At 43.9% G+C, this 24,769-nt stretch overlaps 1 protein-coding gene across 2 annotated transcripts in view; it reads left to right on the forward strand.

Moving 5' to 3' along the window:
* Positions 1–24,769, forward strand: part of LOC135896838 (uncharacterized) — a 159,488-nt gene that overhangs the window by 124,931 nt on the left and 9,788 nt on the right. For both annotated transcript variants that reach the window (XM_065425317.1, XM_065425318.1), the window contains 2 exons: positions 3,698–3,917; positions 12,028–12,191. In XM_065425317.1, the coding sequence (XP_065281389.1) occupies positions 3,698–3,917; positions 12,028–12,191 (384 nt within the window). The remainder of the gene's footprint in view (positions 1–3,697; positions 3,918–12,027; positions 12,192–24,769) is intronic.

Genomic DNA, 24,769 nt, shown 5'->3' on the forward strand with positions numbered 1-24,769 from the left:
GATTTATTGTTTCGCTTTAAGGTCCCTTTAAAGAGGAAAGCAACAGAAGCGCAGGGGAGCATGAGTGCATTGCCATGTTTGTCCTCTCACAGGAATGTGTGATTCAAGTAGCTTTCTCTTTCCATGTTATGATGCCTGGTGATGCCCTAAAAAAATCTAAAATTTTTTTGCACACGTGTAACAGAAGCCAATTTTGAAGGCCTTGCTCTTGTGTACTGCAAGTACCGGAAGTGATTTCAGGAGCTGGAAATATGTCATGTTGCCATGTGTTGTCAATGGTCAGCCCGAGATGGCCTGTGCAAGCGTTCTCTGGTTTGTGTTGCTTTTATCGCGCGAGTTGAAGAATTGCAGGCACAAATCAATAAATTGAAATTTCAAGTTAATTAAATCCTTGGGTTTTACATGCCGAAGCTGCAATACAATTACAAGGCATGTCACAGTGGCGCACTCTGGATTAATTTTGACCACCTGGGGTTCTGTAACGTGCAACTAAATCTACATACGCAAGCATTTTGCATTTCGCCTCCAATGAAATGCAGCCATCACAGCCAGGATCAAACCTACGACATCGAGCTCAGCAGTGAAATGCCATAGCCACTAAGCTACTGTGGCGGGACAAATTTTGGGTTGAAATGTGTGTTGAGAGCCCAGTTTTATTGTGTGCATAACCATATTGGCCGCTATATTCTCAGGTATCAATGTCCCCGAAAGCCTTCATCATACACTGTGGGACGATAAATCGGACATGAGCATATTTCATGGCAGATAAGATTTTGTGGGCAAGACGTCTAATCAGGAGCCCCCAACTATGGCATTAATTATAGCCCATGTGTTTGCGTGAAACAATAAACCTTGTAATTTAATTTATTCCTAAACTGGTGGTAGTCTTGGAATTCCATGGAAATGTCTTGAGCATTTACCAGCTTGAGTTCCTCAATTCACTCATGAATTCACTAGTAAAGTGAAGGAAAAATTTATTAGTTAAATGTGCTCACTGGCAATAATCACAGAATTTCGGAATATCCTCAGCGGTGGCTTCGTGGCTATGGCATTGCAGTGCTGAGCACACGGTCACAGGTTTAATTCCTTGCTGCTACGGCTGAATTCCAGTGATAGAATGCAAAAACACTCATGTACCATGCTTTGGGCGTGTGTTGGAAGAACTCATGGTGGCCGAAATTAATCATCAGCCCTCCAGTACAGCATCCCTCATGACCCACTGTGCGTGCTGATGTGAAACTTGGCAAGGTTGAATAAATAATTTTTTTCTGTTGAGTCATCTACTTTTAATAACTTCATTTGTTACTGCAATATAGTTGAAACTCGATTTAACCCTTTGAGGGTCGAATTATTTTGAAGAAAACTTTCCCGGGTGGTCAAATTATTTTATTGCAGATATTGAATGTACAAGATGTATAAAGTCGGGAATAAATAGTAAAAAAAATTAGGGAACAGTATTTTGGTGTCGGCATCACTCAGAACTGCAATATGTTCAATTGTATTTTAGAGTGTGGTACTCCTTGAAACACGAGTCTCCGTGCAGCCGCAGAGAGCGAGAATACCTCATGAGCGGTGGTGATAAACGAGCTAAGAGCCGTGCCAATCAAGATAGAAATCAACTTCCGCCGCCCCTGTGATAGCGTGCCGACAAAGATAAAAATCACGCTTCGCGCGCCTCCGTTGCGGCGGAACCGAAACCGCGAAAGCGCGTTGCCGCTGAGAGCGAGAATACCCCGCGAGCGGCGGTTATAAACAAGCTAAGAGCAGCGCCAATCAAGATAGAAATCAACTTCCACAGCATTTGCAAAAGAGTGCCGACAAAGAGAAAAATGACGTTTCGCGCGTTTCCGTTGCGATCACGCGGCGAAACCGAAACCGCAAAAGGGGTGTGGCCGCAGTCTGCGCGACGCGCTGAAGCTTGAAGTCAGTTCCGTTTATCTCCCCAAGAAGGTAGCACAAATTTCAAATGCTTTTTGTAAGACCTAAGAGGTGGCAGCACCTCCCAGTAAGCGTGCATCGTCATTATGTCGCGAAATTTCAAACGGAGGGTCAAAACCGTACCCGTACGGCGAAGACCTTGCGGGACAGAAAACCGCCGCCGTACATGTGCGGCAAAAACCGTCAAAGGGTTAACAAAGTGATGACCATGCTCGAATTATTTCGTTAAATCGGGAAGTTTGTAAAATCAAGAAAAGAATTTTTCGGCCCTTCAAAATCTAAAATTGTAATGTAGAGAGACGCAACAGCTACCGCGGCATTGTATGTGCCGCTAATCCAGCCATCTGTTGCATAAAACCATGAAATAACACAAGCAAAAACAACAGCCATCCCTACCGAGGCGGTGTTGAGTCTGCTGTTCCGCGCATGACTGCGGCATGCAACCTCATCAAAATGAAGTTATGGCCGTGACCGTGGCACCTAGATGTTCTAACGCGATAGTTTTAAAGCGCATGCTGATGAATAACCCATCTGTGTCAAAATTAGAAAGAAATGAACACTTCTTTCACACATTTACTTCAGGAAAGACTTCGTTAAATCGAGTTAGGCCAAATTAGTTTCGTTAATTTGGGTTGATGACAACATTGAACCCTATGGGTACCTGTCGGGGAATAGAAATTTCTTCATTAGATCGGGAACTTTGTAAAATCGGGTTTCGTTGGATCAAGTTTTAACTGTACTGTGAATAGTGACTATGCTTTAATGCTGTATTCAAAAGGCTGTACTTGTCCAAGGTAGCATTTATGGGTGCGTAATGACTAGCTCAACTGATCCAAAATTAAGTGATTGTTGCACAGCTTTGAAAAATAATTGGTTTGCATGGTCTGTCCTTTCTTTCTTTCTTTCTTCCTTTCTTTCTTTCTTTCCTTCTTTCTTTCTTTCTTTATTTATTTATTTATTTAGTTAAATGCCAATCAACATGCCCCTCCTGCCCCCCCTTCCCTTTATTCCTTTGTAAGTTACTTTTTTTTTAATTTAGCATTCGCATAGCATCACTTTTATATGCACGTATCGTGCATTTTATTGTTCTCACTTGTTGCAGCAGCTCAGTGGCTATGGTGTTCTGATGCTTAGCATGAGTTTATGGGTTCGATTCCCAGCCGTGGTGGCTCCATTTCAGTGAGGGCAAAATGCTAGAATGCTTGTATACTTGCATCATATGGGTCCACATTAAAGAACCCCAGGCAGTTAAAATTAGTCTGGAGCTCTCCACTATGGTGTACCTCATAACCCACTACGCAGTTTCAGGATGTTAAACCTTATAATTTAATTTTATGAATGAATGTATATGAATGAATAAAATGTGCCACACTGCAAAAAAAAAGAAAGAAAAAAGATGGCAAGGAACTACTCTTGCTGTTTACGGCCATGCACCCAGTCGCCATCGCCACCAATTTGAAAGAACACTTCTCTTTTTCGTGCAGCAGCGCGTCGCCAAAATGACACTCAGCACACTGTAGTGCACTTGCTCAAAATGTACGTTAGTTTGTCTGTGGGATGGGTATTACTTATAGGCATGCTCACTCTATGTAGGGATATTACAATGCGTCCAGAACAGACTCTTTTCTTTTTTGCTTTCATGGTAATGTGCTCAACCAGTTATACTCTAGTGTGTTGATGTACCCAAATTTCCTACAACTGTGTAAGCTGAGCTACATAAAGCTTCTTCTTCTTGATCTTCTTTTTTTTTTTTTTCCAGGCTATCTCGTACAAGATGCACATGAAAAACAAGCATCCTGGTTTGGATGGATTGTATGCCTGTTCACTATGCAGTTTTCGTTCAGTAAGCAAGGAGAACTACACCAACCACATGTCAGACCATAAACGAGGTTTCCTTGCCGTGCCTGCTCAGCTTTCCAGTCCGAGCACAGCCAACTCTACAGCTAGCACTGAGGGCGAAGGACTGCAGTTGCCTGAAGGTACATGGCAAGCAGTGCTGAGTGATAAATTTGTCTGCTCCATTTGTGTGGGCAGAACCTTATTGTAAAAGGTCCCCTAATTTTGTGATAAAACTTCATAGAATAGTAACAAACATGGTATGTTTACTATACAGTAGAACTACCCTGAAACATTTCTTATGGAAGTATGAAAAAACATAATGCACCATCTGGAAAAATTTAACATCCGATAACGCTTGCAGCAGCATTATAAATGAGGCAAAAAGCTGCTCTCGCTCAAAACTTTATGTGAATAGAAAGTAACCAATTATTGAAAACCTGCTGATTAATGCTCGTTATCTCTGCTTGACAGTACGGCTGAACATCAAATAGTTCTATTTCATGCATTTGCAGCTGTAAATCGCTTAAGTGAAGCTTGTGATTTTCATCTGGCACTTGGGTCAAATATTCAATAATAACAGCATCTTTTCAAGCAGTCGCAACCCTTTTCAGTTTCTACGCAGCAATGTGTGTCAATGTTACCATGCAGCGTATCAAATACCATGACAGCATACGCAGATGAGACTGTGGAGCAACCACTTGGGCATCATTCCGCTTCCTCTTAGCTTTTGACATCGTCAGCCATGTTGAAATCAGCAACTGGTTACCATCTCAACATGGTGTTGGCATCCTACTGTGCCACTCAGCAATACTAGAAAATGAGTGTTTTCAGCGGCAACATGTGGGTGTTAATGTAGGTGCCACTGATGGACGATACTGCGGCGGCGGTGTGCTGTCGCAGTTTTTGGATGTCACAACCGGGGAGTCAAACGTAACAAACATGAAGCTAATATGCATGACCCTGTAATATATAAACAGTACCATTGCTTCAAAGCTTAAGAGCTGGGAAAAGACAACTAACAGGACTATATCAAGGAGATTCTACTGTAACAGGTGACTCCTTTTAGTGGAAATGGATGGAAACAACTTTATTTTGAATCCGGCAAATTTGACGACCCGAGCTCAGGTCTCCCATGAGGGGACTTCGAGGTCGTGCCTCGTCGCCGCCTCTCGGGCTTGCTGGACAGCCCACTCTTGTGTCTTGAGGTTGGTGCTGCGCAGAGCGGTGGCCCACTTCAACGCAAGAGCCTCTGGAGCTACTGCCATTGTAGCTGATGTAACACAACACTCCCACAACATGTGTGACTGCGTCGCTCTAGTTTCCTGATATAATTTGCAAAGAGCAGTCGGGTATTGGGGGGGGGGAAATGTGCTGCAGTCGCACCGGACTGGGAAATGTTTGTGTTTGCAATTGTCGTCAGATGAATGCCTGGCGACGTTTCAGCATGGGGTGAGGTGGGGGCAGCAACGGCCTGCCTAGCTGGTAGTGCTTGGTGATGTCATTGTACCTGACTAGGCGTTCTCACGTGTTTTGAACTAGGAGTTCTGAACTCGAAGAGGCGGACTCCGATTCTGCGCGGCGAGTCAGTTCTTGCGCAGAGCGGTGTGCTACCTCGTTCAAGTTAGTGGAAACAGAATTTTTAGAGAAGAAAATTTGAGCATTATGACAATTACACATCACTACTTCTCCCATGCTTTAATTGAGCAGTATATGGGCAAGCAGCCATTGCAAGGCATTAATTAACAATAATTTTTAATGTTATAATTACCCATCTTAAGGCTCATGTTACCACGGCTGTATTGCAAAAGGGGTGGTGCAATGGGAAGCTAAAGCAATTTACATAGCTTTAACGGTGTCATTTGTTGTTGAGATATTTGTCAATTAAAAGTCACATTTCTTCATTCCGATTCCAAAAGGAAACATAATGAGCATGCACATTTGCTTTCTTTAGGCCACCTTGTATTTCCTTAAGCTCACTGTCGGCGACAGACCATCGCTTGCAGTACAACTGTACAGTGATCACAGTAAAATGCTTTGCATTATGACCACACCAAGCATCATGTGATCAGTGCCTATGATGCTTATTTACTGCCCAGTTTCAGAATTTGAGCAAGGCCATGCGAATTTTCATTAAAAGTTATTACGGCAAAGAACGAGGCTCTTAATATCGTGAAAGCTGTGCTATCCTCTTGCAGGGTGCCCCTGCAATACTATCATAGCAACATAAGCCTTAAAGCCAGTAATTCAAGAATTAAGCAATTTAGTTAGTTAATGAACGAACTGTGATAGCTACTCACCTATCAAGTATTGTTGCATTAACAGAACAAGTGGTAAAAAAAACATTCTTGATGCAGTTAAATTCTTCTAATTTATTTATTTATTTGTTTTTCACTAATGGCTCATCAGTCATTAAAGCCTGGTCAAAGAAGACAGAGGATCACAGGAAGATAAAGAATTCAACAGTGGTTGAACGAGGGAAGTCGCTGGGGCCAATGTTTTGACAAGCGTGCGTGTCTTTATTAAGGCATAGAAGTATTGTTCGAAGATGGTGAGAGGTCCCTTTGTCGAAACATTGGTTCAACCACTTTTGATCACTGTAGAGCCCGGTGTAATCTAAAGCATTTTATTATGCATTTACGCCATTTCTTATGAGGAACCAGTATGTACCCAGGGCTTGTGCACCTCCTTGAAATCCTTGAAATACAGAAAAAGAGGTTCAAGGACCCTTAAAACTCCTTGATAATAAATGCGGTCCTGGAATTTATATAAAACTGGGGTTAAGGTCGGCGTTTGAACATTCAAAGCAACAAACTCCGCATAGGGACTATGCCATGGACACTGTCTATCAAAAAAGAACGCTAGATTAGTCTCTTTTGAGAGTGTCACTAAACAGCATGCCCACAGCCACCAACAACGGACTTGTTACCATTACCATTGTGTAGCTTGACAAAGCCAGATGAAGAAACCAAGCCATTCCACCATTTTTTTGTTTTGCTAGTTGGTTCACACCACAACCATCATGGCTCTACAGGTTGTTACACGTAACATGAGCCAAACTTTTAAAAACATGCAAATGCGACGTAGCTGGACTGCATGAAGGTATTGTTGTTTGCTGTTGCCTTGGAGATACTCATATTATTTTTTAGCATATCATCGAATGAGATAATTAGTCTTAATTAAGTAATCAATTTCTCAATTATTATAATTAGATGAAACGTGTCAATGAGAAAATTGTAGAGCAACATGAAAAACTCCCCATACAGCTTTCTGTTGCTCAACAAGCGCTGCATACAAGTGCTTTTCTGAGTGTAGAAGAAGCCTGTGAATACACGCAAAATGGCCATGCGACTTGCCGCTCGAGGCACTTCGCGTGTACTCGTGGGCTTCTTTCACGCTCGAAAAAACAGTTTTATGTGGCACAAATTGAGCAACAGAAAGCTGTATCAGGAATTTTTCATGCTACTGTACAATTTTCTTATTTACACTTTTCATCTAACTATAATAATTACAAGTTAATTAAGACTAGTTATCTAATTAGGGCAGAATGCAAAAAATAACCTACGCACCTCCAAGTGCCAGCAAACAAATTACATTGGTTCTGACCAGATACGTGGCATTTGCATATTTTAAATGTTAGACTCCAGTTAAATGAAGCACCCTGTATTCTTGAGCCCTAGGCTGTAGAAAAGCGTGGCGGAAAGTTAGTTTCAGCCATTTGGCATTAACACAAGTATGCGTGACTGAAGTGAGACACTACTAAACATCGTGCCAAAAGGCAATTGACGTCATTATGATGGGAAAATGAACTTATAAAAGTGACTTTAAGAGCTTTAGGTGTGTGTCCAACTCACCATCTGCTTTCAGTTAAAGGGACACTAAAGGCAAATGCTAAGTCGACATGGACTGTTTAAACACCATTCCAGAGACATCGCAACGCTTGTTTCGTGCCAAGAAAGGTCTTCGTTTACGAAAAAATTGCATTTGAAGGGTCGAATACCTTTTTCGAAATTTAAATCTCCCGCCACCCAACCGGGGGAGTGGTGATGTTGCATACGCCATCACGTCTCCTTGCTGCCGTTGGTGAGTAAAATGGCGCCCGGCAGACGGCGGCACCAAGCTATAGTGGCTAGAAGTTGTCACCGTAACCGAGCCAAGATAGAGCGGCGGATTCACCATCCACAACTGCTTTTTGGTCAAGTGGCGTAGACCGTTCGGGCATTCCGCGACATCACATGGAAATTTAATTCTCTGCTACTAGAAGCTTGTGCGAGTTTCAAAAGTCAGCAAAATCAGCGCAGCACTACGCGATCAGGAAAGTTGAAATGCGAAAGCATGGGCAGCGTAGAGACTAGCAAAAACAAAACCTTTCAACCACCCGCGTCATTGTCAATGGAAATTTCAATGAGTTCCTTTCTCTAAACATGAAATGGGACTAGAGAAGTAGCAATTTATTTCAATTCATAATACAATATGATGTTTTTCTGCAAGGAGTAGTTGAGTGCAAGTGACAGAATTTAACTCGGGAGTGCTTTCGTCATCGGGCAAGTGCTTGAATGTCCCGGGGGAGTCTCTAACCATGTCCTGCATTTACCTCGATTTCTCGATTAAGGCTCTGTTCATGATAATATTGGCGCCTTACAGATTCTCGCGCACTAATCTATCACTTTAGCTTGACTTAGTATTTGCTCTTTGGGCATGGCGGCCACATTTCGATGGAGGCGAAATGCGAAAACACCCGTGTATTTAGATTTAGGTGCACGTTAAGAACCCCAGGTGGTCGAAATTCCCGGAGTCCTCCACTACACCGTGCCTCTTAATCAGAAAGTGGTTTTGGTACATAAAACCCTGTAATTTAATTTTTTAAGTATTTGCCTTTAGTGTCCCTTTAAGTGAAAGTAGATTTCATTATCTTTTAGTGTATGTGTACGAATATGGTTTCTTCCCTCGCCTTGAATTGTGGCCTGTAGCTTCCTTGAAATCGTTGAACTGTCCTTGAATTTTGAGTCATATGTTCTGTACGAACCCTGTGTACCTCTTCTTGGTTTACTATTTTAATAGCATATAACTTAAAAGTATACAAAACCCAATGTATCTTATCTGCTCTTGAGAATCTGGTACAATATCTGGTGAATACAGTAAAAGCTCATTATAACAAAACAGGATATAACAAACTAATGGATATAATGAAGCAATCGTTATTCCCCTTGAAATTCAAATAGGTGCCCATGTATTGAAAACCTTGTTTTAACAAAGCTAAAATTTCCTTACAATGGGTATAACGAATCTTTCTTTAAAGTGCAGCTCTTTGGTGCCCATTCCTGCATTTTGCGGCGCCGTTGTGCGTCGCCATAACCAGCTCTGTAGCCAGGGCCAGTGCGCTGCTCTAGCTGCGCGCACTCCTGGCGCCATCTCTCGCGGACGGCGCGAGCCTTGCTCTCTTTGCTCGTCCAATGCCACCCATGTGCGGCGGCAATCACAGCACCGGCTCAGTGGCGGCTGATCTCGATGATGTTCTGCTGCCCAAGCCGAAACGCATAGCCGCCGTTCACCACTGTGTCTACCCCTTCCCCCCTCCTCTCCTCCGTTTGCTGTGGCTGGTACGAAATGTTCCGCACCAGACGGATTGTTCGAGGCCCACAGATGGCTTATAGTATAATCTGTCTCCCTATATAAGTAGTTTATTCTTAGCCAGTTCTTTCTGAGCCGTGAGTGAGGCAACCGGTGGAAGTCCTTCGTCTGCCGCTGCTGCTAAACGAGCTGCCCGAGCAGAGTCCCAGCGCCGTCGCTGCCATAATCCAGAGGTGCGCTACGCCGAACCAGGCATTGGTGCAGCAAGTCTAGCATATATCCATCTATTTCTCCGACCACAAAGCTACCTTCATGACAATCCAAGAACTGGGAGTGGAGTGTTTCTTGAAGAAGTGAAGAATAAAAAGTTGTAACTGCACATACATGTCTTGCTCGAATTATTTGCCTCAGTGTATAGAAAATCCGAAACAGCTGAAGAGCTGCGCTCAAATTTTGCTTTAGGAAGTAACGTAATCGTTGCCATCCCCCCCCCCCCCCAACACACACACAACGAGCATTTACTTATCATTTTGGTACCCGTCAGGTCAACGTCATAACATGCGACGTTCGCGTTTTCCGGCCTCCCTTTTCCCATGGAACTGGTGGACTCTTCCGCTCTTCCACTGCCTGCGTGGGGCAGCGCCGACTGGGGTTTTGTTGTTGCTTGTCATTGCCTCCATGCGCATCAACATCAGTGTTTCTATCGGTTCGTTCGTGCAAGTTCCCGCCGTCAGAAAGGAGATGGACGACGGCAAATGGAAGCATAAAACTATATCAATTGAGCAGAAGGTGGCTATGCTGAAAGCCGTCGAGTCCAGCTTGAAGAAGGAAAGAAGTGGCCGGTCATTTCGACATAGCGTTGAGCACACTGTCGATGATTTTGAGTCGCAAAGAAGCTGTCACCAGTGCTGTCGCATGGGCGTAAAAGGTGACAGAAAGAAGCTGCGAGCCACCGCTTTCGAAGCTGTAGAGAAGGCGGTCTTCAAGTGATTTTTGGACGCAAGAGCAAGCGGCACTCCTGTGAGTGGGGCACTGTTGTGGCACAAAGCGAGGGACATCGTGTGCATCATGGGGCACGACTATATTGTGGAGAGTGTAGGCTGGCTGCAGCGTTTCAAGGAGCGGCACGACATCGTCGGCAGGGCTGTCAGCGGGGAAGCGCAGTCCGTCCACCGCGAAGCTGCAGTGGTGTGGGTGGAGACAAACGTTGGACAGCTGCTAAAAAAATACAGTGCCAAGGATTTGTTCAACGTGGATAAGACAGCCCTGTTCAACCAGATGGTGCCACAAAAAACCTTGGCCCTCGAAGGTAAACGCTTCCAGGGCGGTAAGCAGAGCAAGGTCTGCATAACCGTGTTGCTTTGTGCCAACATGGGTGGGTCGGAAAAGGTGCCAGCCCTCGTTGTCTGCAAAAGTGTGTCACCATGATGCTTCAAAGGCAAACGAAAGCTCTAAGTGAGTTATGTGTCCAACCGAAAGGCTTGGATGACTAGAGAAATTTTCGCACATTGGCTGTGAGAGTGGGACGAACCGCTGGGCAAGCTGAACCGGAAGATATGCCTCAAACTAGACAACTGCATGGCCCCCTACACTGCCGCTGTGCTCAAAAACATCGAGCTATGCTTCTTGCCGCCAAACTGCACTGCATTTGTGCAACCCCCCGACCAAGTAGTTATCATGAACTAAGTCGGGCTACCGCAAGCGTGTTTTCGACTAGATTCTGCTCAATATGAGCATGAAGCGCTAGTCCACTATCAACTTGTACATGGCGATCGAGATGCTACAGGCTGCTTGGATGGCTGTACCGGCAAACACAATCGCCTATTGCTTCCGGCATGCCTCATTTGGCGTCAGCAGCGGCAGTTGCAGCGAAGATCTCGGTGCTGCCACCAATGAAAGTGCCGCGGGCGACCAAGCCTTAGCGTCGGGGGACGCTCTCCTTGACGTCGGCGTTGTGCCCGACTGCACCACCTTCTGCACGTACGTCAGTGCCGATGCTAACGCGGTGACAACGAAAGAGCAAACGGAGGCAGAAATTGTACGTGCGGTGACGGAGATGCCTAATGACGACAGCGACGAACGTGTCCACGACACCCTGGAGCCTAATATTGGCGAACCCAACGTTCCGACACCCGCACAAGCGCTGGATACGACAAACCTACTGCGCTGCTTCTTTGGCGCTCACGATGACTGCGAGGACAGGCGCGAAATAGCGGCTTCAGCTGAAAAATCCATCATTCACCTGAAGAAGATGAAGGACATGTTTTTCTGCGAAGTGAGCCGCCAGCTGGTATGCTGTTGATCGATCAGTGATGAGCCGTTTGGTGAGAATAAAGTAGCAATTCCTTACTGTCTTCTTCTCACTTGCCGTCTCCCCCCCTCTCCCGCGCGACGGCTGTTTTCTCTTTCGCATGGCAGGCTGCTGTGAGATTTGGTGGTGAGTACATCCTCTCCTGCTTGCTAATTGTGAAGAGAAATGGATAGTGACTATAACGAACTAGTGGTTATAACGAAGTAATTATGACCCCCCCCCCTTCGACTTCGTTATAACGAGGTTTTACTGTATTTTTGGACATACACTAAATTCAACATTAAAATTGATTTGGAGTGTACCAGGTTCAGTGAAGTGAAGTGATCTGTTCTGTTCATGCACCTCAGCTATTAATATTTGTTTTTCTGCAGGCACCCTGCAGCAGCTGGAAGGTATTCTACCGGGCAACTTAAATGCAGCTCAACTCATCTATAGCTGTTTAAGTGCCCTACAGCAGGAAGGGGGATCTGCCAACCTGCCTCCTGGTGTAACTACATACTCAACTGGTGATGGCACACAGACAATCACTATACAGGTATAAAAAAATATATATATATAAATATATATATGTATATATAGTAAAGTGTTGTGAAGTTCGTTAAGTGCACAATTCACATTTAAGGACTGCGAGATACACTAGACATTCAGTCAGTTGTGTCTGTCTGCTGTGCAGGTTTATGTTCAGTGGTTAAGCAGTGGAATTCATGCATCTCCGTGGACTATGTCAGGGTGTGATTTATGCTATATGCTACTATGAAATCCTAATTTTAGTCAATAAGATGGCCTGTGAAGCCTATTATGAAATGCCCGATTGTATTCAAGGGAATTGCTTCGTAGATTTTTGTTCCAGCCAACATTTTTTTAGTGGTGCTTGTATAACTAATTATTCACAAACACATGTTAACTGCGGCAGACTTTTCTTATTGTCACTCCTACTAAGCTGAAAGCCATGGTGGCATAATGATGCTGTGATGTTCCTTCCCACAGCATGTCATCGTACTGGTCTTCTATATTGGAGCAGTGCCATTGTCCCCCACTAACGTAGATACTGTAGTTCCACCACCATACAAACAATGAGATTTCTTAGTTTTTTATCGTTGGGCCTTGCTGCAGCTACTAAAAAAATAATGAATGAAAGCAACTTGACCTACATAGATATATATTTCATCAATGCTTGCACAGAATAGAAAAACCTCTATAATTTGGATTTCACAAAATGGGAAGAAATATCCTAATTTTTCCAAACATCAAATTATGGAATCAACCAAGAAAACAATATGCAAGTCTTTTGTGCATCAGCATGCTTTACTTTAGTCAACGAATGTGTTATTTCTGTTCATATTTTGCATAAAATCTGCATGAAAACTGCTTCATCATCTACTGAAACATGAGGTCTGAAAACGTGTTGGGAGAACTTGTACAAAATTTTTATAGAACATTGAGGCCTGTTCATCTTTATTCAAATAGACATGCTTTTTATTCTCAAATATTTTTCCTACTTCATCGCCAGCAGTGGCATAGCCAGAAATTTCGTTCGGTGGGAGGGCTCACTTTGTAGCTCGGCCTCCTCCATATAGAAATAGTCGAGGGATCAAATACGTTAAACATGAATATTAACTGCATTACCATTGCCAAAGATGCTGCAAATGAATTCTTGAACGATATACACTGCCAAGACAAGCAAAATATGTACTTTTCATAAAAGGGTATACTCCTATGTCTCAAAATTGTGCCCGAAATAACTGATATCAATGCTTCCCTGTTTTCTGTATATTTAATAAGTAAAGCACGAACTTCAGAACTAAGCCGCACGAACTTTAGAACTATGACACACAAACTTTAGAACTATATCACTTTGAAAACAGCATAGCAGTGCATGCTTCTGATGTGAAAAATGTAAAGGCAATGAAATGACTAAGTTAAGGACAAATATTTTAATAAAACTTTGTTAGCCTCCTTGCCTTTCTCTCTGTCATTGAAGAACCTTGTTTACATTTTTGTACATATGCAACAACCAGGGGAAAATCTCAATGATGCTATCCTTTGTTAGAATGTATGCGTAGGAACAGCTGTCACCGGTCGTGTATTGCCAGTAATTGCACCAAAATTATAGTCTAAACAGAGAGCACATATACAAAGCAGGAGTTCTGCAAAATATGCGAGGGCGAGTCAAATGAAAGTGAGCCAATGCGAATATATGACCAACGGGGTACTTTATTTAAAATAGTCTCCATGAGCATTTCGACAGTTGTCCCACTGACTAACGAGTCTCATAATTCCCATCTCGTAAAACTCCTTGGGTTGCTTCAAAAGATCTGTAATTGTCTCTTTCATGTCATCGTCCGACACTAGTCTGGTTCCCTTGAGCAATTTCTTTCAAATGCTCCCAAATGTGGAAGTCCCAAGGCAACAGGTCTGGACTGTATGGCGGATGTTGAAGCGTTTCCCACTTGAACTTTGCCAGTTTTGTATTAACCACATCAGCGACGTGGGGTCAGGCAATGTTGGGGAGCAAGATGATCCCATTGCTCAAATTTCCACGTCATTTGTTGTTGATTGCAACACGCAGCTGATCCGACGTTTCACAATATCGAAAACAATTGATAGTCTCTCCAGGTTTAGGAAATTCGATCAATAATGGCCCCTGACGATCGAAAAAAAGTTAACAACTTTCCGGCAGAAATGACCGCCTTTGCTTTCCTTGGGGGTGGTGAATTCAAATGTTTCCAGTGTAAGCTTTGCCATAGTATTTCAGGCTAGTAGTAGCGGCACCATGATTAGTCCCCGGTCACATTCGCAGATAAAAAGTCATCACCCTCATTGTGATACTGGATTAGATGAGTCAAGGCAGAACCGAACTTCTCCGTCTTTTGGCGATGGTTCAAAATCTTGAGCATCCATTGCGCACACAAGAGCCGATAACCGAGATGTTCATGAATTATGGTGTGACCCGAGCCATGACTTATGTTCACACGCCCTGTCAATTCATCTATGCTTATCCTCTGTTCTTGTCTAATCAGCCTTTGCAATTGCATTGGGGGTGATTGCACGGTGGCTTTTGCCTGGCCATGGATCGTCTTTGCAACTTTCACGTCCTTCTTTGAACCGTTTGCTCCAATGCTTCACAGTGGCCAATGAAGTGCAACGTGCAATGCACACGGCAGCCATACGGCGACTAATTTCTTTTTGGGAAACATTGTCATCTGTCAAAAACCACACCACACCACGCTGTTCAACTTTTGGAGTGTTCATTGTGTCACACAACCATGTTCAACCCAGTGTATGAGAGCATTAAAGAACATTTATCCTCACCCCTGCATGTCACTTTTGTAAATGAGATGCCTATATGTTATGTGCATGCCCCGCAAATGATGAGCCGAACCGTTATTGCACGGGGTGGGTTGGCTCATTTTCATGAAAGCATGTTGGCTACAATCGAATGCCTAATTTGAGGACCTAGTGTTGCTATCGAAGGAATATCAAAGAAAATGTGAGACGCTTGGTCCACAAAGAACTATACGCATACTGCTCGGTATCCTACAATGGTGAGACAAAATTTTTCGGAGAGGTTGCGCTCAAGCGAACGCTTTGCAATCCGTCGAGTCCCCGCAGTGCTGGCAGCGAGCGACTATGCAAGGCTGCGCTCAAGCGAACGTGTTGCTATCTGTCGAGCCCCCACAATGCTGGCGGCGAGTGACTATACACTGTTTCTTTTTCTCGCCTGCTAGCCAAAAAGCGTCCAATACTTTGCCAGGGCAAAATCCAGTCGGCCAGAGAAAAACGAATGCGCCATCGAAGTGAGTGGTCGATGCAGCATGAGGAAAACGCATGCGCTCTGGCTGGATCGGCAGCTCGCGGGTAGCGGGAACAAAAAAAATAGAGAGAAGAAAAAGAGGCTCAATGTGTCCTCGCGAATAAAGGTCCAAGTAGAAAAATAAATAAGAACTTAGTTACTTTTGCTGACTTTAGTGTCTTAACATGATGCTTTGGCGCAGGGGGAAAAAATGTTGATATTCTTTTCTGTGACATGACGGCACAAATGAACCACCAGCTTCGTCTCATCGGACCTCGCTGCATGCTTTGTGAACTTGTGTGACAGTATGTTGATTTGGCGTGTCCGTTTGTATGGTTCGATGTACGACTTTAGAAAACCCAATGCAGCTTTGGCGTCAAATGTTTACAACAGCATCAAACCCACAAAGTTCCGAATTGAAAATCTAAAGCACGACTTTGTAAATGTCATTGCAACTTTCACATCAGAAGGTTATCAGAACTTTGTCCCCATAATGTTTCAGAATTGAAATCCAAGCACTCCGTAGATTCGGCGGCCTTTGCGAGATGCTGCAACGAGCCCGCTCGCCATCAAAAGGCCCTTGAACCTTTGTGTTTGGTGGGGCTCCTTGCATTATGATATGTGACTCCCGATGCATGGGCAGTGCCGCGAAACCCAGCCCGTTTTCGCAATGTTCGCGCTAAAATGTCTTTTTGAGCGTGAAAAAGACATTCTAGACAAAATCTAGCATGATTTCCAGCGCCCGGAGTTGTTTTGGTCCCCACCCACCCCTGGCTACGCCCCTGATCGCAAGTGGGTCAGTTGCCAAGAAGTTGTCCATTGTGATGTAGTTGGCAAACAAAACTATACCGTATAGACTTGTGTAAGGGCCACACTTGTTTTTTCTCAATTCTGACGAGGTGTGACCTTTACACGGGACCGAAACCTTTTGTTTAAAGTGGTGCCGCTGTAGCCGGCAATTTGTGCGCACCCAGATCGCTGGACATACCATTGCGTCAGAGGTCAAGGCACAGCTCTCACCACCTAGTAGCGGCATGCGGAAGTATGCGGTGAACAAAAATTTGCTGATACGTTCACATGGCATCGGGCCACCAACTGCAATTGCTTCCTCGTTGGACTTTTTTCTTTTTTCCCAAATTTCGGGCTGCCATGTTGGGGGTGCGGCACTTACACGAGTCTATAGGGTAGAATAGACTTTGGTTAATTCGATTCCAGTTAATTAGTTTTTTCAGCTAATTTGATCCGAACCAAAGGTGCCAGCTAGCACCCATGCATTTTTATGGGTCAAAATGTTTCTTGTGTCGATCATAAAGTTGGCCCTTGCCAAATGATTTGAACCTCACTGGTCAGCGTGCATGTGCCTGCTGGCCCCAATGGTAGCGCTTCAAAAATGATAGCGAAACTGAAAATGAAAAATGAAACTGATAGCGCTTCAAAAATGTGCAAGTTGGATGTGGCTACTGTCTGTGTTGGTCAAGCTGGTAAAGGAGGAAGCTGGTTGGCACCATGTAACATAGTCAGATTGTAGCATATGAGCGCGAGCGCACACTCAAGCCCTGTCATGCACAAAGCGAATACTGCACATGCACACTACATTTGCATGTAGCTAGCGGTATGCTACGTAGCATAGATACTCGTAGCCGCTGCGAGGTGCTGCGATGAGTTCACTGGCTAAGTGCACTGAGACTCGCTGAGGACAACCATGTTTGGCTTACGTTTGGTGCATCATAGGCGCCAAAATCGGAAGTAGTGGCCATGTCTACATTCACATTCAAAAAGAAAATTTGAACTGCATGCCACTGTGACATATAGAAGGGCGGAACGTTGTGAGCATGCCCCACGAAGGCCGTGTTTGATTGTCAATAACTCCAGTCCTGCTGAATGCATTGAAGTACTTTTTGTGGCAAAGTATTTCTGAAACAGCATTTTTTAACTTGAAATGGATTTCTCCCCTTAGATAAAATGTGGTTCAGGGCCTCTTTATTTACAAATGTTTTATTCAAAAGATTGTACATGCCAAGCTAGCTGCAACAGTCCTACATGCGTCATTGGACGAATTGGAGTAGTGGTTAATCTAGGCATTGGCCCCAAAATTATTTGCAGTTCTAATAAATAGAGTTGAGAAATGCAGAATATCAAATGCAGTGAACTGCAAGGAGGGTGGCGACATATTGTGTTTCATAGACAGCAGTGAAAAGCTATCCGAAATAGACGACGATGGAAGCTAAATGTATAGAAATTTTAAATTCATGTCGATAAACTCTGCAGGTTTCATCTTACTTCTGATTGCCATTATTGGAGGCATGCTACTTTTCTTCTATGTTATATATATATGAACGAACTAATCCTTGTTTGGAGCAGGTATTTAATAAGTCTTTAGAAGTGCAGGTGCACATACAAATACAAACGTTCCGTTCAACATTTCTGTCCAGAATCATTGTTTATCAAGAGTGAATTTACAAGCATCGGTGTTCAATTTATACATTTTCGTTTGTGGGCAATGCCTATGGCTAAAATTTTTAAGCTGGACAATATGAGAACTCTGAATAAGGTCACAGTATTATCTGTAAAATTGGAGAGAATGCATAAGCCTGGTAAACATCTGTATGTACAGTCGACCAAAAAAGTTTACGGACCACCGGGTCTCAGAAAATGCTAAATATACGAGCTGCCTTTAAAAGTAGCCATTAAAACCATACATCACAATGTTGTTCGCATATACCAGTAAAGGCTGGAAATGGGAATACCAGGCTGCATTTGGAGGCTGCGGAGATATTCCGCTTTTTGTCAGGTCTCTTGGTCCGTAAACATTTTTGGTCGACTGTACATTTATGAACAAAAAAAGGAAGGCAGCAAAATTCCTGTTGGGGGAGAATACATTAAAAACAAGCATGCATTTATTGCGCTCACACACATAAAAAATGGGGGAAGAGGGGAAGAGGTAGAACAGCACAGCTCATGGAATGCAGAAAGGAGGGGGACACGTGTGAGCATGACCAACAAAGGAGGTGTTCTGGTTTCTATCTCTCTCTCTGTGTGGGTGCTGGTAAGGGTGCAAGGGTCCTGCGGCTGATACTGAAGGAATGCAAAATCACATTTTATGATGTGAGGAGTGGCAAGCCTCAGAAAGATGGTCCAGCTTTTATGTGTTTAATGTCACTGCATTTGTAGCAGGCATCAAGAAGACAGTCGTACAGAACCATACTGTGCCCACTATCTGCTCCAGAGTTGCACAAACTGCCTAAATTGAACACAGATGCTTGTAAACTTGCTCTTAACAAAGGCCGGTCCCCAACCAGGACACTCCCACAACTCACGAATCCGGCAACATTGATGCCTTCAGGTAGCATGTGTGGGTTTATTGACCAGTTGCCTTCACCCAAAAAAATCACATTCTCGTGATGCCTGCAGCAGAAAGGATGTTCCACATCCGCCACCAAGGTCTGCGAGTGGTGGCACTGGCTGACACTCCCAGGGGTCTACTAGGAAACATAAATACCTAAGAAAGTCGATGGGGAAACAGCACCATGGTAGCTCAATTGGTAGAGCATCGCACGCAAAATGCAAAGGTTGTGGGATCGTTCCCCACCTGCAGCAAGTTGTTTTTTCATCCACTTTCATTTCCATTAATTTATCGTTTCTGTATTTATTAAGCACAAGTAATTTCCCCTATGTTGTCCTTGGTGTCCTTGTTTGCTGGCTTCTTATGATATGACTAATAAAAATCGGGCCCCTCGGTTAACCCCCTCTCTTCTCGTTTATTATCACTGATAGTAATGTAGGATGTATACTCCAACAGCATGGGAGCTTATTAAACCCATATAGAAACAAAGCCATAGATGATAGTGGCAAAATTCTGCTGACACCTGTTAACAGCTGCCTCACATGTTGGTTATCCATACTTGATACAGTTAGGTCTTTAGTGCTGCCACTGTGTGGTGGAGTGACCATTGCAGCACCCTCTGCCTCTCCAGGATGATATAAAAAAGCACAAAGGGTCACTGCATATGCTGCACTGTGTCGTTTGGCGTGTTGTGACACCATGTACCCGAGCACACAAGGGTTAGATCCTCTCGCGTGTCACCGTAATAGGTAGTTGCCTTTTCCAGTCTTTTCCTCTCACTTTCCACCTCGCCTGTTTGTCTCCTCCTCATTCTGGTCCCGTCGTTTAGCGCTGTTTGAATTTTATTGTTCTCACTTCATTTACTTGCAATTCTTCAGGCAGCAAGGGTTAACCTGGTGTAGTTCATCCAACCTTGAATCTATTATATTAGGCTATAGTACCTATGCACAGCTGGCGTCTGCGTTTGCTTCGGGTCTCGCAGCGTCCCCTTGTTGGGCTCGGTGGTGGGTGGCTGGTATAGCTGCCAAAATATAATAAGTTATTGATGGCTTTAAGCACCTTTCCCTGACTTCCTGAACGCCCTCTTTCAAAAAGAGGGTGCACCGAAGCAACTGTTCAATTTTTTGCCCAATGCAAGGAATCCTTCCCGCGCTACCACGTCATACATAGTCAGTGCCCCGATAAACAGTAAGAACCCTTTCACCATTCACCGTTGCGAAAGTTCTCGCCAACATGCTATGTCCTGGATACAAAATCACTAAAATGGCTAGCGGCGAACTACTGCTTGAACTATGTGACCAGCTCCGACATGAAAAGATTCCAAATATTCCAGTTTTTGGTGGTGTCGAAATCACAGTGACACCACATCGCTCTATGAACACATCCAGAGGTGTGGTATCAGACGCTGATCTTTTGAATCTGAGTGAAGAAGAACTACTCGAAGGATGGAAGGAACAGGATGTTGTCAAAGTGCAAAGAATAACGATCAAGCGTGACAACAAAGAAATTCCTACAAAACATCTCATTCTCACCTTTGCTACAAGTATACTGCCAGAATCTCTCGATACAGGATACACAAAAACACGAGTAAGACCATACATTCCAAATCCGCGTAGATGTTTCAAATGTCAAAGATTTGGCCATGGCTCACAAAGCTGCCGAGGCCATCTCACTTGCGCAAAATGTGGTCAAGAGCACGCTTCCGACAACTGCAATGGCACGCCTCACTGTGTGAACTGCGACGGTGATCACTCCACATATTCCCGATCATGTCCGACATAGAAAAAAGAAAAGGATATTATTACACTGTAAGTTAAAGAGAACATAGCATTTCAAGAAGTGCAGAAACGTGCTTCATTCATTCATACCGTAGGCTATGTTGGTGCGGCGTGTAAGGGGGCAACACCGCAGCAGACTCCGGCATCTGCCCGGCCCACAAAGTGTGGCCGTGGATGTGCCACCAGCCCCCTGAGCGATAGCAGCCAGCGCTGCTTCGCCGTCACTGAAAGAGGGCCCATCGACCTCAAAGTTAGTAGGCACGAAGGTTTCATCTGTGCAGGTGAGGGCCTTGACGACAAACGCGCCGTTCGCAAAAGTGAACGTCCAGTGCCTCTCAAGAGGCAATGGACACTACTCCAAGCCAGATGGCGCAGCAAGCGCTGAAGGACCGCCGTCAGTCTCAGGTCTGCGGCAAGAAAGACAAACTCTGCATTGCGGGGCCCGAAAAAGGCCCTGTAATCTAAATCACCTTTCCTCTCTAAACACACAGCATATACTCTCTCCTTACTATGGAGACACAAATATTACAATAGAATGTCAGGGGACTCCTGCCTAACTTCTATGATGTCAAGGAACTCCTGCATAAATATAATCCAAAGGTGCTGTGTTTCCAAGAGGCCCATTTAAAACTTACACAGACAGGCTTTCTACCACAATTTAACATTTTCCGCAAAGACCGTGACGATGCTTTCGCTTCGTCCGGTGGTGTCACGATTATAGTTGATAAGCGTGTAGCGTGTCAGGCCTTGAAACTCTGAACGCCTCTTGAGGCAGTTGTGGTTTGAGCCTTACTGTTAGGAAAACTTGTGACAATCTCTTCTGTATACATACCACCAAGCTATCGACTCCAAAGAACAGAATTTCTTAGTCTAATCGATGAGCTGCCTGAGCACTACATACTCGTTGGGGATTTCAACGCGCACCATACTCTCTGGGGAGACTCTTCATGCGATATCAGAGGCCACCTAATAGAATATTTTCTTTTCTTAAGGTACATGCTTTTTAAATAAAAAGGAGCCGACATTCTATAGCACAGCACATGGCACATACTCTGCGATAGATTTAGCTATCTGCTCTGCCACACTTGTACCATGCCTAGAATGGGAGGTGGTTAAAAACCCATATGGGAGTGATCATTTTCCCATCTGCCTCAAAACTTTAGAACAAAATGAATTCCTCCCACACCTCCCTCAATGGAAAGTTGCATCTGCATATTGGGAAAAAACTTAGCAAATCACCCAGATGCAGCGAAATGCTTTTAAAAAATTTAGTGTGAACGATGCTATTGCTTATTTTACCGCTTTTATAATTGACGCTGCAATAGAGTGCATTCCACAAACGAAGTGAACTACAAAAAAGAGGCACGTGCCGTGGTGGAATGATCATTGCAAGAATGCGTGTAAGGAGCAAAAAAAAGCCTGGCGTTTACTACGTCAGTCTCCAACGGCAGAAAACCTCATCAACTTTAAGCACGTGAAATCCAAAGGCAGATGAACCCGTCATATCGCTAAAAGAGAAAGCTGGGGAAAATACGTCGCAAGCATAAATTCCTATACGCAAGAAGCAAGTCTGGAACAGGCTAAGAAAATTAATTAGTTGACAAGCCCACAATATGCCTTTGGTTGATGATCAAGGCTACAGCCTTCAAGAGCAGGTGACCACTCTGGGACAACATTTAGAGCGAGTTTCTAGCTCTGCGAACTACTCACAGTCATTCCTGAAACATAAACAGATAGCTGAAAGTAAGGCACTGAACCGTAAAGGTAGCCGAACTGAACCGTACAACCATCCTTTTAGCATTGCCGAGTTCAGAGCTTCCTCGAACAGCTGCGCGAAATTGGCACCAGGAGGCGACAGAATCGTACATAATGGTAAAACATCTTCACCCTGACACGCAGATGGCTCTGTTGTCTATTTTCAGCATTATCTGGGAAACAGCAGAAATTCCATTGGCATCGAAAGAGGCGATTGTAGTCCCTGTCTTGAAACAAGGTAAAGATGCGTCCTCTGTGGCAAGCTACCGGCCCATAGCACTCACAAGTTGTTTATGTAAACTCTTTGAAAAAATGATGAATCACAGGCTTTTACACTTCCTTGAATCAAACAAGCTCTTTGACCCATACCAGTGTGGTTTTAGGGAAGGCCGATCGACGACAGACCACCTCATTTACATTGAACCATATAATCACGATGCTTTCATACACAAACAGTTCTTTCTTTCTGTGTTCTTAGACATGAAAAAGGCTTACGATACCATGTGGCGATATGTAATTCTACGTGACTTATCGGAAATGGGCATCTGCGGAAAAATGCTTAATGTAATCGAAAGCTATTTGGTAATGTTCTCTCGAGACCATTTCTACAGGAAACTTGGGTACCGCAGGGTGACATGCTTAGCTGCACACTTTTTATCATGAAAATGAATTCCTTGCGCTCATCAATACCGCATAGTATATTTTATTCAGTATATGTTGATGACGTTCAGATTGGATTTAAGTCATGTAATCTCGCTATCTGTGAGCGACAAGTACAGCTTTGTCTAAAGAAGGTGTCTCTAAGTGGGCCGATGAAAATGGCTCACGCTCAATGTAAGCAAGAGCACCTGTCTTCTTTTCACACAAAAAAGAGGTCTCGTAGCAAATCCTGAAGTTGAACTTAAGGGGCAGCACATACCTGTGAGCACCGAACACAAATTTCTAGGCGTAATTTTAGACACGAAATTAACCTTTATTTCACACCTGAAGTACCTCAGAAACAAATGCCTAACAACCATGAACATTCTTAATATTTTGTCACACACAACATGGGGTAGCGATAAGAAATGCATCATGAACCTTTACAAGAGCCTCATTCGAACACGCTTAGATTATGGGGCAATAGTTTATCAATCGGCTAGCTCTAGTGCATTGAAGATGCTGGATTCTGTCCATCACCAAGGTATGCGCCTGGCGACCGGTGCCTTCAGGACAAGTCCTGTGGAGAGTCTACGTTGAAACTAATGAGTGGGCGCTTCATTTTCAGAGGTCGTACTCAAGTTTCATGTACTTTCTGAAGGCAAATGCAAGCTGCGAACATCCCTCTTACCCAAGTGTAAACAACATGACATCTGCAACTTTATTTAATAATCAACCGGCAGTTAAAGAACCCTTCTCACTGCATGTACGGAAACTGAGTCAAGAAATGGATGTTCCACTTTTTGAAAATCCTCTAATGGCTCCTGTCATGCTATATCCGCCGTGGCAATGGCAGCTCGTTGAGTGTGATACTTTGTTCGCTGAAATAACTAAGAACGCTCCCCAGGTACACATTGAAATGCACTTTCTAGAACTTCAGTCAAAGTACTCTTGCCAAGAATTTTACACAGATGCCTCAAAGTCGCATGCTGGTGTTTTGTATGCAGCTGTCGGCCCATCATTTTCAGAATCTAACGTCCTGCACCTGGAAACAAGCATATTCACTGCTGAGGCATATGCTGTACTGACAGCTGTTAAACATACCGAGAAAACAAAATTGCAAAATCTATTATATTCACAGACTCTCTTAGTGTCATAAAATCTCTAATGTCACTCCAGAAACGCAGCAATCCTGTACTCAATGAGCTATATTCGTTCCTGTGCACAACATAAACATCTAATCAGCACGTCATAGTATGTGTGGTACCTGGGCACAGAGGCATTAAGGGCAACATGCTTGCAGATGAAATTGCCACATCCATTGCAACGAAAGCTGGTAACTGCTGTGTAGGTATTCCTGCCTCAGACTTAAAGCCATTTTTGCGCAAAAAACTTAGAAGGAATTGGCAACAGAAGTGGGACACCGAATCCCCCAATAAACTCCATTTGATTGGGCCACAATTAGGAAATTTGCTACCGATAACAAAAATACGGCGAATCGAGGTCTTTTTCTACTGCTTTAGTATAGGTCATACGTATGGCACACACTCTTATCTCTTGACCGGTAGTGAACCTGCTATATGCTGTAGATGTGGCGAGGTACTAACCGTCCTCCATGTCTTGCTGGAGTGCAGAGAAATGGAAGCTGAAAGGAAAAAACACTTCCCTCTAGCCTACCGACAGAATATACCTTTTCATCTGCAATGTTGCTTGGTGCTGACCCATTTTTTCGCAGAAAATCAGATTTTAACTTTCTGCAAGATGTTAATTCATTGCAAGTTATAGGCCGAAGAGATTCGTAGCAC

This window comes from Dermacentor albipictus, chromosome 1, assembly GCF_038994185.2.
Source record: "Dermacentor albipictus isolate Rhodes 1998 colony chromosome 1, USDA_Dalb.pri_finalv2, whole genome shotgun sequence".
NCBI lineage: Eukaryota > Metazoa > Arthropoda > Arachnida > Ixodida > Ixodidae > Dermacentor > Dermacentor albipictus.